Raw genomic sequence first — 15,365 nt, forward strand, 5'->3', positions numbered from 1 at the left:
CCAAGCAAGAACAATTTGAATTTTACATAAATAAATGTATAAACAATGCCATTCTAACCCAAACTCAACTTTATCCTCGCGCGAAAACAGTTTGAAAATGTGACAAAACGCACAAATCTAACCCCAATCCCAATCGACAATGGTTTGAAAAAAGGAAAAAAAATTGAATAACCAATACATGAAACTGGCACGAAAAAGAAAGTCGTGCTACGGACACGTGAAAACGTGTCACTTAAATGCTCGAAACATTTCGAGCTGAATTCAAGAACAGTCTCATTCCTATCTAACCATATCTGCGCTACTCATCTGACCAACGGTGAGCTCGAACTGCTTCACTGCAGAAGCTGCCTTGAAGGCTCCGCTGAGGGCTTAAACCAGTAACGAGCATTTTGATTGGTCGTTTTTGTGAACATATTCTTGCTGCCCTCAGAACATGTTTGAGTAAGGAAAACTCCTATCTACCAGACGGTTAAGGTGGAACTGGTGTATTTGGGAATTTTCTATAAGCAAAATTTTTTAACATTTATTCATATATAAAGATTATATATACACATATAATGTTTAAAAAGGCCACATTTTAAATAGTTTTACTTTGCGTGGAGGTCCCCTTGACATCAATCTTGGATGTTCAGAACAGGTCATAAAAAGACGTCATAAAAACTTTCATTCTGGCTCCTCATGGGACGTCGAAATGACGTCTTTTTAAGACGCTTTGCTCAGTGGGTTATTTCAGGCGGTTGTTATCTGAGAATATCAACATTGGCCAATCAAAATCAAGTATTCATGCATTCACCTGTGTTTTCTGAATCAAACAGTGCGAGCTATGAAGGGAAGATGTGTTACTCTACCCACTAAAGTTAAAATACAACAAGGTGATGAGGTGGAGTGGACTTCAGAAGATAAAAGCACTCTTGTAACTGGAATGAATGGAGACGACAGCAAGACTTCATATACAGATGATGAGAGATTCAAAGACCGACTGAAGATGAACCCTAAGACTGGAAATCTCACCATCACAGATATCAGACAGACAGATGAAGGAGTTTATACACTAAAACTGACCAAAGCTGATGGAGAAATAACATACAGAATATTTAATGTTGATGTCAATGGTGAGTAACTCAACACTTCTGATATAATCCTTTACACTGTAAAAAGTAATATCTGAATCTACTTGAAAAAAGCTTGTAAGTAAAACTAATTTGGACAGAATTGTTGATATTACTTGATAATGCTGTGCTGTATGAACTTTTAGGTGAATGCAATAGTTAAACTAAGCAACTTTAGTAAGCAGTACTCTAAAGCATCGAGTGTGTTGTACTAAATGACTGTTCACTGTTCAAATAGTGCAAAGAAATAACACACACACACACACACACACACACACACACACACACACACACACACGCGCGCGCGCGCTCGCACGCACACACATGCACACACACGCGCGCGCACACACACACACACATCAGTGTTGAAGTAAATGAGATAATGAAGTGATGATTAAGACATTTATGGTGAACACCTGCTGGTTAATTCTGTGTCAAATCAACTACATTTTTATTTTAATGACTCTTTTTCTGGAGAAAGTAATACTAAAATGATAAAGAAAGCCAAAATATTAAATGCAATAGATGAATACAGCAAAATTCCCAGTGTTAAATGAACACTGTTGTGTGTATGCCTCCAAAAGCTGCAATCTATCATGTTTGCCTCTTTATCATCATCTCTGTTTGAAAACTAAAATCATAACTTGAGTTATTTTCTAAAAGGATAAGTTTAACTTTTTAACTGCTGTAAGAACAAAATACAAGTGCTCAACTATTCCAGCATCCACACGCGTGATTTAGACAAATCTTCTTTCTGTTTACATACGTGATGCAATCACAAGTCAAATAGACATTTACCACAACCAGTTTGTGTTTGTTTGCATGGGTTCATTTGAAGTCACCATTATTGTGATTAACGTTTCCTTTAGTTAGGCATTTGTCCCTTGACTTTTACTGAACCAAGTCTCCTCTTTTAGCAATTACAGCAGTGTTTTAATAACACCGTTTGTTCATTGCTTGATGTAGAGGAAAAACCTTTACAGAGCATGTGAGATTGTTTAATTGTTTAGTAAATTTAAATAAATATGTGTTTGTACGTTTCACATTCAAACGTTTGATTATAAACAAAGAAAATAAAGCATATAAAAATAATTCTTTATGCATACACCACTGTTCTGAATAATACGTTAGTTTTTTTTTTGTTGCTTAAGAGAGACATCATTACTTCTGATACAAATCTCAACAATGGTGACAGGTAATGGTAAGAAAGTTGCACAATTTTGTCATGACACAATGCATGGGAGTTATGAATGAGTTTTATACAATCCTGGTACCCAGCATGCATTGCGGTATGAAGCTTTGTTATTGATTGTCACCATGATTGTGTTTTATAGGCTGATTGTTGGGGTCTCAGTGTGTCTGTTTTACACCATAGATTTGATTAATGTAAATTTTTTTTTTTTACAGCACTGTTGGATTTCCCAGTGTGGACAGCACATAAATTTATATATTTAAATTCAATGATTATTTTTTGTATGAGCTCATTGAATCACAATATTTACATCCTTATAGTAATAAACCGTTTAAGACCTCATTTCTCTTATAATCTTCTGCTCTAACAGATGTGTTTAATAAACACACAGCCACAATGAACAGAAGTATACTAACACTAAACTTTAAGACCCAAGTACCCAACTAAAGGAAACACTAATCGGCACAATGGTGACTTACTTTATTTTACCAGATTTACAGCAGTTCTTTAGAAGTTAAACTTGTCATCCATGTTAATGACTCAATCACTTCATTATCTCATTAACTTCAACATTGATTCAGTGTTTTTAACACCCATCTGGGTGTGGATTAGATAAACACCAAGCAGTGTTAATTTAACACAGGAGATTTGCTATGAATTTAAAATGACAAGTACACAGTACTGTGAGGAATACCCATAATACCTTGCACCTGAATATTTAAATGATTAATGTTTGGTCAAAGAATAAGAACTGATGGGACACTTAAATCTTTGTTAATAAGATGTTTTGCAGCTAGGTTAAATATCTTAGTATTGTTTATGTATTTTTTGTAGTAAAAATGTTTTCTGTGAAGTCACCGTTTAGGTGATCATTAGCTTTGGTGTATATGGACCCAATTCAACACATCATGTTTTTTTTCACAATAATAATGTGAATGTCATCAGTGCATTAGCACTTGATAGTTATAAAGTGTGATGTGCATTTTTATAAAGATGTTTAATCAATGATTGACAGAAAGTTAATCATGAAGTTTAATGAAATGTTATTTAATAAATACCAACTTAAGTGAACTGAAAAGTTTAAGTACAGTCTACATGAGCATTGAATTAAATTAACTTTAGTATTCCAGTTTTTGGGAGATTCTAGTTTCCACACATTTTTCTAGTAATTTGAACTGGCAGACATGTTATAGTAACTGTTTAGTTTGAGTTGTCTGTACTAAGCTTAAATTAAAATTGTAAGTTAGCTGAACTTATACTGAGTTACCTTTACTCAAGTTTTCATGTAATTTCTGTGTATACAGAAGTTAACTCTGCAAAGCTGTTTTAAGTTTTACTAACTCAAAAATGATTCATTAATTTACTAGAAAATTTTAAGGTAATCGGTTTCCACAGGTTTTCTAAGTAAACTCAACATATTACTTTTTACAGTGTACTTCATCTTATATCACCATTATAGAGCAAAAATTGAATATTGTCATGTGTAATAGTTTAGACAGCTCTGGTGATGTGAACTATGTTAAATAATTGGGTGATTTTTGTTTTTAACAGCCAAAGTTTATGGAAACTTTTTGAAGCAGCAGAACTCAGGTGAGAATCTTTTTTTATGAATCTTATAGTTGTAATGAGGATGCTGAAGAAGCGGAATCCTTTTGCAGTCGTTTTTCCAAGCAGTCAAATCCAAAGGAATAGACAAACAGCATAAACATGAAACAGGCAAAGGTACATAGGTAGGCAAAACAACAGTACAAAGGGATAATTCAAGAATAAAAATTGTAGAACAACAGGCAGAAGTAAAAAGAAGACAGGCAATAGCAATGATCAAAAAACCTCGGTAAGGCAGGTAAACTAGCATTACTTTGGATAGTACTGTTAGGCAGGCCGTGCTAAATACGACTCAAGTCTCCCCAAGTCTCTTGTTTTTATTAATGTAAAGCTGCTTTTTAAAATGTTCACAAGTAAAAAATTGGGAAAAGTGCTATATAAATAAAATTGAATTGAATATTGAATTAAAGTACACCAATCTTTAAATCTCTATAACTCATAAGATCAATCTGAATTGAGTTTAAATTGAATTTTAAAAAGTATTTTAAAATTTGATCTGACAGCTGAGCTACAAAATGTACAAAAAGTACTGTGGACTGAGCCATTGGTTGCAATTCACATCATCACATCACATCACCGCTAGATGCTGCACACACTAAAATCTACACAGTGCATTAGATTTAAAAATGTGATTATAAGTCAGTATGTATAAAGAAAAAAAACACAAATTAAACTCATCTTTTAATCTTGTAGTTCCTGAGCATCTGATGTGGATTTAAGTTTTTTTAGTCAATGAACTTAGGCTTGAGAGTGTACTTAATAGAAAGTTTCTATCAGCTGTGTCAGATAGTAGATCTATTCTCTGTATTTAAACTGATGAGTAAAATCCTATGAATGATGTAGTAAATATAAACTGTAAATGTTCTCCTGTACATGGACTTTATCTGATGTTGATCTGTGTTTTTTCATCTATGGGCTGCTGTTATAAATGAAGCAAGAGTAAGAACAGGAAAGGTGGGGGAATTTGTCACTTTAGACACTGGTGTTACAAGAATCCAGAGAGATGATGAGATAATGTGGACATTTGAAGATATGCGTATAGCTCGATACATTGGAGGCACTAATGAATCTACACTATATGACTATATTGATGAGAGATTTAAAGACAGACTGGAGGTAAAACATCAGACAGGAGATCTCACCATCAGAAACATCAGAACTGAACACACTGGAGAATATAAAGTTCAGATCAAGAACAGCAATGGGAACAAAGAGAGAAAATTTAATCTGGCTTTCTATGGTGAGTGGATGGATGTATCTGAAAAGAAAATGGCTTCAGTTATTGTAAGGGATTATCAAGTACAGTCATCCAGTTGTTATCACAGAATAAATCCTTATAGAATGATCAGAACCCCAATGTGAAGTAGAAATAAACCCAGCTGACCATACATGAGTGTGATAATAAAGTTTTATATTACACACCTTCATAATTATGCTACTTTATTTACTGGGTGCTTTAGGTGAAGGATGACTGGATGGACATTTCCAAAGCCCCACTACAATAAACATCCATAATATACTGACTATATAATAATTCAGTTGTTGTAGACCTCAGATTTGACACAGGTTGATTGTTATGTACTCCCAGACCCCTTCCAATTTTCATTCATGGTCAAATTTAAAGTCAGTGACACCTGAATTATTACGTGTTATTGTGTTAAATTCAGGCTGTTGTTATCTGTGAACTTTTGTGGAAATTGCCATTGGCCAATCAGAATCAAGCATTCCTGAATGATGTTTTCTGTCTGTTTTCATGATTGAAACAGTGCGAGCTATGAAGGGAAGATCTGTTACTCTACTCACTAAAGTTAAAATACAACAAGGTGATGAGGTGACATGGACCTCAAAAGATAAAACCTCTCTTGTAACTGGAATGAATAGAGACGACAGCGAGACCTCATATACAGATGATGAGAGATTCAGAGACAGATTGGAGATGAACCCTGAGACTGGGGAACTCACTATCACAGATATCAGACAGACAGATGAAGGAGTTTATACACTACAGCTGACCAAAGCTGATGGAAAAATCACATACAGAATATTTAATGTAGATGTCATTGGTAAGTAACTCAACATTTCTGATATAAATATTCACTTCATCTCATATAAACATTCTCTTGAGAACGTATTAAAATGTGCCATAGTTTCTCCACTATTTGACAGCGCTGCACATAAAATACCAATTTCCAATCTAGGCTGTCCAATCTACAACTTCAACAAAACACATACCATACGCCTATATAAACCAACGGAAGAAATCACGAATGATACAGTATATAAGCCTACAATTCTTAATTAATTTATATTTACCATCTATCATACTACAACCAAACTTCCTATTCTAATTTTAATAAACAGAACCACGGCAAAAACAAGATAAACATATTGAATGGTATATGCTGGTAGAGATTTGCCATTGGCAAGTATTTAAATAAATAATGAGGTCTATAAGAAAGAGGTCTATAGTTGTTTCATATTATTATGTTTAATATTATTGTATGTAATAATGTGTTACATTTTCTGATTTATATTTTTATATATTTTTTAAGTTACCGTTGTAGAGAATAATACTGTATAGTTCCTTTCCTGTGATTTGAATACTGCTGAAGAGAAAACATTATATGTAAAAGAAATCAGACTTGAGGGCAAAAAAACCTGATTGGGACATCCCTAATATTTATGCTCATTTTACATTGCTTAATTAAACAGTTGTAAATACAGCCGGTGAAAATCAGAAATTATGTGATGAATATGATTCCTCATAAAGTAACTGTGATAACTGATTGGATGATTTTTGTTTTTAACAGCCAAAGCTCAAGGAAACAATAAGATCCAGCCGATCTCAGGTAAGATTAAGTACACCTGTCAATCTTTTAATCTCTATGACTGAGAAATCAAAATGAATTAATATTTAGGAATGATTTTAAAAATAGATTTGACAGCTGACCTACAAAATGACAGAAACTATTGTCTATAAATGCTGACTCAGACAACGACATCGTTGTCCTGCATCAGATATTGTATCTTCAATATGTACTTTGAAAGAGAAGGGTGAGCTGTGGACTTAGCCGTCGGTTGCAATTCACAACCTTACCCCTAGATTAACATTTGGTTTAGTCATTTTTAAATAAAAAATATATTAATTATACAGATTGATATTAAATTATTTATTTGTATGTATTAAACAGCAACTCACAGTACCCGAAGAATGAGGCCGTGAAATTAATTTGCGGTGGTTGTTATCTTAGTACATTGCCACTAACCAATAAGTTCTCCTGAATCAATCAGTTTTCCAAGCTTTTCTGAATAATGTTTTCTGTTTGTGTTCATGTGTGTTTGCTGCCTGTTACAGTGGAAGCTATGCAGGGAACATGTGTCACTTTATACACTAAAGTTAAAATACAAGAACGTGATAAGATGAAGTGGACTTCAGAAGATAAAAGCACTCTTGTAGCTGGAATGAATGGAGACGACAGCAAGACTTTATATACGGAGGATGAGAGATTCAGAGACAGACTGAAGATGAACGCTCAGACTGGAGATCTCATCATCAGAGATATCAGAGAGCGAGATAAAGGAGTTTATACACTACAGTTGATCAACACTGATGGAAAAATCAAATATATACTATTTAAAGTTGATGTATTCGGTGAGCAACTCAACACTTGGTATTTAATAAATCACTTCATCTTATAGCAACACACTTTAAAACCTAAATATATATTCAGTGTATTCATACAGTTTTACTTTACATTATTTATTTGTTAGTGCATTAAACATAATGGAAAACTGAATTACCGTTGTAGCATTCCCAGCTAAACAGATAAACTAAGGATTTAATTTTCAAAGACAAACACCATAAGACATGAATAAAGACAAGAGTTAGAATTATCGAATATTTTTTTTACGGTGTAAAATGCCAGTGTCGAAAACTCCTGTCCAGCATTAACTAATTTAAGCAGTAATGTGAGACAAACACATTTATTTATGTCTGCTCCCATGTGTCTGAGATGACAGTGCTTTACTGAATAAATCCAAAAAAATATATATATACTCAAATAAATATATATATATATATTCACATTTAGGGAAATGATCCATGTATACTTAATATTTTTTTAGACAGATCCATCTTTTCTATCCATTTTCCATTAAATGATGTGATCTGATTAGTTTAAAGCTTCTTTCTATTTACACTGACTTGTAATCCTGTGTTTATATAAATGTCAGGGGTTGTGATCTTGTTACAAAAGCACCTTCAACATTGCCATAACATTTATCTAAGATTCTATTTAGTGTTTAAAATAAATGAACAAACAAATAAACACATGCACACCACATGCCAGCATTCGAGGTCAGCACTCGTGCATGCGCCCAGCACTCGCGCATGAACGCAAGTCCAAGATCGTTCGCAACCCATCACATTTCTTGGCTATAATTAAGTAAGGGCTGTAAAACCCTGACCTCATCTCAGCTGGAGAGACCAGCTGGATTGTGTCCTTGGGACAGTGATCTCTGCACGTAGTATGTGCGAATCGGCAGCTCTCACCATGGTGAAGCGAATGCCTGAGAATTTGGGGTGGATGTCAAGCGAAATCGAGGCAGATTGTGCGGAAAAGCCAAAATTATGGGCTGGGAAGCTGTTGCCAAGCCCCAAGATACCAAACAAGAGGGATTAAAGGGACGACCAGTGTACCCGTGGCGAGTAGAGGTGATCGCTGATGTTTGCTTTTTGACCACACCGACAGAGGTGTTGTGTGATGTAACACTCACCTGGCTCCGCTGATGAGAGTTTGGGCAGGTGAAACTGCATTGTGAGGGTCCTAAGCCGCTCGACACACCTGCTGAAGATAGAAGAAGAGGATGACGGTGGTTCTGGGAGGAATACAGGATTATCCACGACCGGATGAACTGAAAGTTATGTGTAGTTGTGGCTGCAATGTCCTTGCAGTCCCAAAGTACCAGTCATCGAGGCACGACAGTTTGGGAGGGGGAGGCTGTGTCCACTCCAAACTGACTGCCGCCACCGCCCAAGCGAGCATGGCTGCCATCTTGGGGTCGAACAAAGGCTCTGGAGCCCTACCCAAAGGGGGAGTGGATCAGAGTCGGCATCCGAAAATGACGGCCCCCCTCCGATGCTACGACAGACACGGAAAACTACCGACAGAGACTGAAGGCGTCGTAGAACACACATCATCTTTCTCAATTGGAACCTCAAGCTGTGTATCAGGGTGCTGAGAGCCACTGGATGAACCAGCGCACCGATTCAGCATTGGTATATGGAGATCGTCCTTCCGGATCTTTGCCACCGCACCTTTACTGGGGCTATGCAACTGAAGGGAGGGGGTGACGTACCGGGAGGTATGAAACCCTTCTCAAATCCAAGAGGGTCATGTTCTCGCAGACGGAACACGTGCCCTCCATAAATGCAGCGTCTGCATGCTCTATACCAAGGCACGAGTGATAGTGGCCATCTTGGGGACCCACATACTTGCCGCATCCAGAACTAGAACACGGACAAAATGACATCTCTAAAAAGACACTCTGTGCCGTGACACGAGTGAACGACCGTCTTTAAAAAGACAATCAACTCGTGCTGCTCTTTTTAAGGAAATTGCTTATTGTGCTGTGCTGAGTTGATGAAGCACACAGGGAAGTGGCAACGCACACATTCAAACTTCTAACTCAAGTTCAAAACTGAGAAAGAGATGGAAAAAATTCGAGCCTCCGCTGCAGTGCTGTCTGCCCAACCAACTTCAGGCAAGCAGAGAACTTTCAAGCAGGAAGGAAATTTTCACGTGCAGATGATCTGCCGGCTTTTGAAGTAAAAAAACCTGATTTGGTTTTGCATCTGCTGCTCGTTTAATACTTGCGCAGCGGGGGGTCATTAACATTATGACCACCTGCCTGTTATTGTGTAGGTCCTCCTTTTGCCACCAAAACGTCACAGAATGGACTCCACTGGACCTTTCTATCAGAACTAGCATTCACTTTCTCAGCAATTTCAGCTACTATGGCTCGTCTGTTGGATCGAACCACTTACCGGTTCACCTATTTTTCTTCCTTGGACTACTTTTGATAGGTACTGACCACTGCACACCGGGAACACCCCACAAGAGCTGCAGTTTTGGAGATGCACTGGCCCAGTCGTCTAGCAATCACAATTTTACCCTTGTCAAAGTCACTCAGATCCTTACACTTGCCCATTTATCCTGCTTCTAACATCTCAATTTTGAGGACAAACAAGTTGATGTGTTAGAAGCACTTCACAAAGTAACTGTTTGAACTGATTGGATGATGTTTGTTTTACAGTACCAGCCAAAGTTCATGGAAACATTCAGAACCGGCAGAACTCGGGTAAGATTCAGTACACCTGTCAATCTCTGAATCTAACAAATCATTCTGAATTAATTTTTATATTTTAAAAATAGATTTGACAGCTGACCTACAAATTGACTTTTTAGTGCAAAAAGCATTTTTTCTCTATATATTGACTTAGACAATTACATATTTGTCCTGTGTTGGCTATGTTGTAGCTTCTTTATGTGCTTTTAAAGAAAATTGTGGATTTTTTAAGGTGACTCACAGTAGCCAGATGAGGCTGTGATATTTATTTTGGGTGATTGCTATCTTGGTAGTTTTCCTAAATTATGTTTTCTGTTTGTTTTCATTGCTGTTTGAAACAGTGCAAGCTAAGAAGGGAGGATCTGTCACCATACTCACTGAAGTTAAAATACAACAAGGTGATGAGGTAGAGTGGACGTCAGAAGATAAAACCATTCTTGTAACTGGAATGAATGGAGACAGGAACAAGACTTCATATACAGATGATGAGAGATTCAGACGCAGACTGGATATGAACCCAGAGACTGGAGATCTCACCATCTTAGATATCAGTCAAACAGATAAAGGAGATTATACACTACAGCTGACCAAAGCTGATGGAAAAATCGCTTACATAGTATTTAATGTTGATGTTAATGGTAACTCAATAATAATTCACTTCATCTTATATCAGCATTTACTAAAACAGTAAAAAACCTTTTTACCTTTTACATTACTTAATAAAACAGATGTAAATACAGCTAGTGGAAATCAGAAATTGTGGTCAAATGATCCTTCACAAAGTAACTCTGTTAACTGATTGGGTGATTTTTGTTTTTAACAGCAGACGCTCAAGGAAACTTTCAGATCCAGCTGAAATCAGGTAAGAGCAGTTTTTGATTTTGGAGGGGGGGGGGGGGGGGGGCTGGGGTGGTCCCTGGCCTATAAGCATTGAGGTTAGGGGGGTCTCCTGTTTTTTATTCAAATTAAAATACTATGAATTTCAAATTCTCAAGCTGCACTGCCACAAAGCGATACTGTGCATTATTTGTCCTAATTTCACAATAAACTAATCCAAAAGATTTCTGTCTGAAATAAATGTAAACTCACGCTGTTTTCTGGAGGAATTGAAAGACAAGTGTGGATTATTTTCGTTTTGTTGACAGTAAAATAGAAATCTTTTTTGATTTATGATTCTAATCAGTAGAAAATAAAGTGTTTTAAAAATGTCTTTCACATCATTGGTTTTGTTTTGTTTACATGTTTATATTGGGAGAAAGGATATACATGGAAAATTAAAAAAAAATTTTTTTAGATTTGCATTAAAGTAAAGGTGTAAAATGTGATCATATATTATTGCATCACCCATGTGGTGAACGTGATTTCATCAAGTAGGATGTGGTCCTGGGTCAACATTTTGTTGGTTCCTAAAATTTTGCATACGACTGTAAGTGCACTAAAACTAATCTCATTAAGTTTAACCCTGTCCCCGCCAGAGTTTAAAAAAAAAGTTGGCAGCATTTTTTTAGGATTTTCATATAAGTTTAATGCCTTCCAGAAAATGTTCTTCTTTAAATATATAAACCTCCAATATATCAAATTAAAAAAAAGAGACCATCTGCTTTTAAACAAACAAAAAAGTTTCATCCTACCTACATTTTTTACTTTTTTATCACCTCTCAAATACGGGTAGGTTTCCTTAAAAATAAAAATTTTGAGCAAAAAGCTGAGATAATTGGATTTTTGTGAAGGACTTTTGATAGAGATTAGATTCAGAGCGATCCTCAAAACATATACATTGTAAATATGGATTGCCATAAAAACTCCTCATTGGCAGGGTAGCGTTTTCTTTTAATTGACGAGTTAACTCGAAATCAGTGCGTTTTAAGACTGAAATCTGGAGCTACAAAAATGTACGGTATGTGGAAAATAATGTATTTTTAGAACGATAAACCATACAAACACATAAAAAACAAATAAAAAACAAAAAAAAAAGTTTTTAACAACAAAATATGTGCTCTTTAAGTAAAGAAGATAGAAAAAATTGGAAAATAGGGACCACAATAGAAATAAGTCTTTGGGCTTTATTGTGTTATCCCTGACTATTTACTGTATGTATTTTAATGTATGACTCAGAGTACTGTTTCATAGTTTTACATTTAAGTGGTCAAATAAAATCAAAATCATTTATTAAACTCTGTTTTTAGTAAGTCAGGGGGTTTGCGCATCATGTTTTATCATGAACCCATTCAAAATGTCTGCAGCAGGCACATATTTTGACATGATGCATGATGCACATAGGATCACATGGCACACTCAATACAGAAATTATGAAAAATTTATTTATTTTATAAAATTCACTTAATCTTGTATTAGCTTTCTCTAAAACAGTTTAAACCTAATTGAATTAAATTACAGTCATGTGCAGTTGTTTATGCAGCTTAGGTGAAGTAAATAAAGTGTTTGTTAATTTTCTTTACATTGCGTATTAATGATTTTGTTTTCAACAAAGGTCTTGGAAACATTCAGATCCGGCCAAACTCAGGTAAGATTAAGTACATCTGTCAATCTATAAATCTCTCTGACTCACAAATTAAAAATAGATTTGACAGCTGACCAAACTTTTAAAAGAGAGCAGTGGATTGACTGATCCGTTGGTTGCAATTCGCAACATCACCACTAAATGTCAAAATCTACACAGTAAACCTTTAAGACGTAACAATGGACTGGGTATATTTAAGCAGCATCTAATGGTGAGGCTGCAAATTGCATCTTACAATATTTAAGACTTGAGACAAAACTTTAATAAAAAATTTCTCTCCGTGTCAGAGGACAGAAGATCTTGTCTTTGTATTTAAACTGATGAGTAAAATCCTCTGAATTTTCAGAATCAAGCATTCCAGACTAAAACGCATCAAAATAAGTCCTATTGATGATGCTCATTGTTTAAACAGATTTGCAGATGTTATTAGTAAATGTATTTTGATGGTAAATTGTTGAAATTATTTTTGTCAGTCTTGTTCTCCATTAATACACAACTTTCTTTTTAATATCTGTGATTTCATTTGTGCTTCCTGACAGATTCAGCAGGTGTCAGTGATGAATCAGTGGCGGTTACGATGCCTTTACTAAAACAAGAAGCAGGTAGATCCTCATCATCAGCAATGTAACATCATCAACATCTACAGCATACCTGTCAACATTTGGATTCCAAAATCTGGGAGACCTCAGGAGGGGGGGGGGGTCTGGGGGTAGCAAAGAGAGACAGTCTGCATTCGATTTTATAGCGCTAAAAATGTTAACATGCAAAACCCTTCTCTACTTTCAGCAACCTCTCAATGCCTCCTCATATTTTTCACTTTAGGAAACCTTAGTCTTGCGTAGCCAGGCCTTCAATACTGAAGGTCTGTTTTTTGCTGCTTTTTCTGGACAAAGCCCACCCACGAGCTGTTTGACCAACATGTCAAACAACCAATCACAGTTTGTTTCATCTAGCGTCACCTTTCGGACTCCCCACAATAACGAGCCGGCTGGCAACAAGTCAGTTATTGAAATAACCAGCCGCAACCGAATAGCATCTACACTGAAAAAAATTATTCATTGAATTTAATCAATTTTTTTAAGGTAAGTGGTTGCAATCAATTTATTTAAGCTACATTTAAACAAAAAAGATTAGTAACGTAAGATAAAATATAAAACCTTTGTTTAAATGTAGCTTAAATAAATTGATTGCAACCACTTACCTTTAAAAAAATTATTAAATTCAATGAATCATTTTTTTCAGTGTAAATAAACAATATTAATCCCGATAGAACAACGTTGTGCACTTCATCAACAGCCACACCAATGAAACGCTCCCGTTAAACATCTGTTTGAAGCATCTCTCCACTTTTAACACATACAAGCAATTCAGGAGAACCGAACTTTTTGACTCCACTAACTGCCTCAAGCAAAACTCTTGGACGTCTTTTAGAGAGTCTAAGCCGCGAACTTTGCATGTTTTTGAGAATCCAATGTTTAGCTGATCATGATAACTGGTCATTATTATCCACGTGAACACGACTGATTCTCTTCCTCAATGGAACATCAGAGCTTTGTTTTCCAGGGACCGAAACCTATTCGTGACACTCAGGTATCCTGGAAATTCTCACAGGGTTTCCAGAAAAGTGTATGAAAAACATCAGACGTTTAGCCAACAATCTGTGGGTGTGACGTCTAAGGCTGAGACTAAGGAAACCCTAACAATTTAATATAGCCTAACTTGTTACAATTTTATATGAAACAAAAAAAAGACACCTCCAAACTGCACACGACAGAGGCATTTTTACCTCCAGTTGCTATGAGATAGATGGAGAAGTTGCCACCACTAATATGGCGGCCCTGTTGACCTACGATCCAGCAGCCAACACGCAAGTTTAAATTACGGGAGTTTTCCGGGAGAAATAACACAACAGGAGGGGCTGGGAGATAGGTGTGAAATACGGGAGACTCCTGGGAAAATGGGAGTTTTGAGAGGTATGATCTACAGCAGGGGTGGGGATCCCTGGTCCTGGAGGTCCACTGTCCCGCAGAGTTTAGTTCCAACTGTTTGATTAGGGTTGGAACTAAACTCTGCAGGACAGTGGCCCTCCAGGACCCAGGGTTCCCCACTTCTGATCTACAGTAACAAATCTGCTTTACTGCTTCCTGTTAAAACAAGAAATTAACCAGGGCCGTGCAGAGACCTTTGGAAGAGCAGGTTCACATGAAAAAATTCCTTGCTGACCCACATCAATATGGATGTAAAAAAAGCAAAACAGAATAGAAAATACCATTTTAATCTAATATTTGCCTATTTTTCTTTGTAAGTGATACAAAAATCTATATAGACGTGTGTGTGTGTGTGTGTGTGTGTGTGTGCGTGTGTGTGTGTGTACCTGGTAATTATCACGTTGTGGGGACCAATTGTCCCCACAAAGATAGGAATACCAGTGTTTTTGTGACCTTGTGGGGACATTTTGATGTCCCCATGAGGAAACAAGCTTATAAATCTAACAAGATGATGTTTATTGAAAATCTAAGGTACAAGAAAGGTTTTTGTGATGGTTGGGGTTAGGGAATGGGGCAGGGAAGGGGAATAGAATATACAGTTT

The 15,365-nt window shown here is 36.2% G+C and overlaps 2 protein-coding genes across 2 annotated transcripts in view; one reads left to right on the forward strand and one right to left on the reverse strand.

Annotated features, from left to right (window-relative positions):
• The window catches only part of LOC135748239 (uncharacterized), a 180,797-nt gene that overhangs the window by 29,884 nt on the left and 135,548 nt on the right, over nucleotides 1-15,365 (reverse strand). The gene's annotated exons all lie outside the window — the stretch shown is intronic.
• Nucleotides 821-13,813, forward strand: LOC135721134 (cell adhesion molecule CEACAM3-like). Its single transcript, XM_065243298.2, has 11 exons — nucleotides 821-1,112; nucleotides 3,853-3,891; nucleotides 4,841-5,146; nucleotides 5,673-5,969; nucleotides 6,717-6,755; nucleotides 7,262-7,558; nucleotides 10,222-10,266; nucleotides 10,596-10,892; nucleotides 11,078-11,116; nucleotides 12,746-12,778; nucleotides 13,315-13,813. Exons 1-11 carry the CDS (start codon nucleotides 824-826, stop codon nucleotides 13,401-13,403), a joined length of 1,770 nt encoding a protein of 589 aa, XP_065099370.2. The 5' UTR covers nucleotides 821-823; the 3' UTR covers nucleotides 13,404-13,813.

Source organism: Paramisgurnus dabryanus, chromosome 24 (assembly GCF_030506205.2).
Source record: "Paramisgurnus dabryanus chromosome 24, PD_genome_1.1, whole genome shotgun sequence".
NCBI classification, from domain to species: domain Eukaryota; kingdom Metazoa; phylum Chordata; class Actinopteri; order Cypriniformes; family Cobitidae; genus Paramisgurnus; species Paramisgurnus dabryanus.

Bases quoted from the DNA above. Each gene is read 5' to 3' on its own strand.
- LOC135721134 (XM_065243298.2), top strand. From the start codon at position 824: ATGAAGGGAAGATGTGTTACTCTACCCACTAAAGTTAAAATACAACAA. The intron at 6,756-7,261 runs GTAAGATTAAGT...TGCCTGTTACAG, and splicing joins TAAGATCCAGCCGATCTCAG to TGGAAGCTATGCAGGGAACA. The intron at 11,117-12,745 runs GTAAGAGCAGTT...TTTTCAACAAAG, and splicing joins TCAGATCCAGCTGAAATCAG to GTCTTGGAAACATTCAGATC.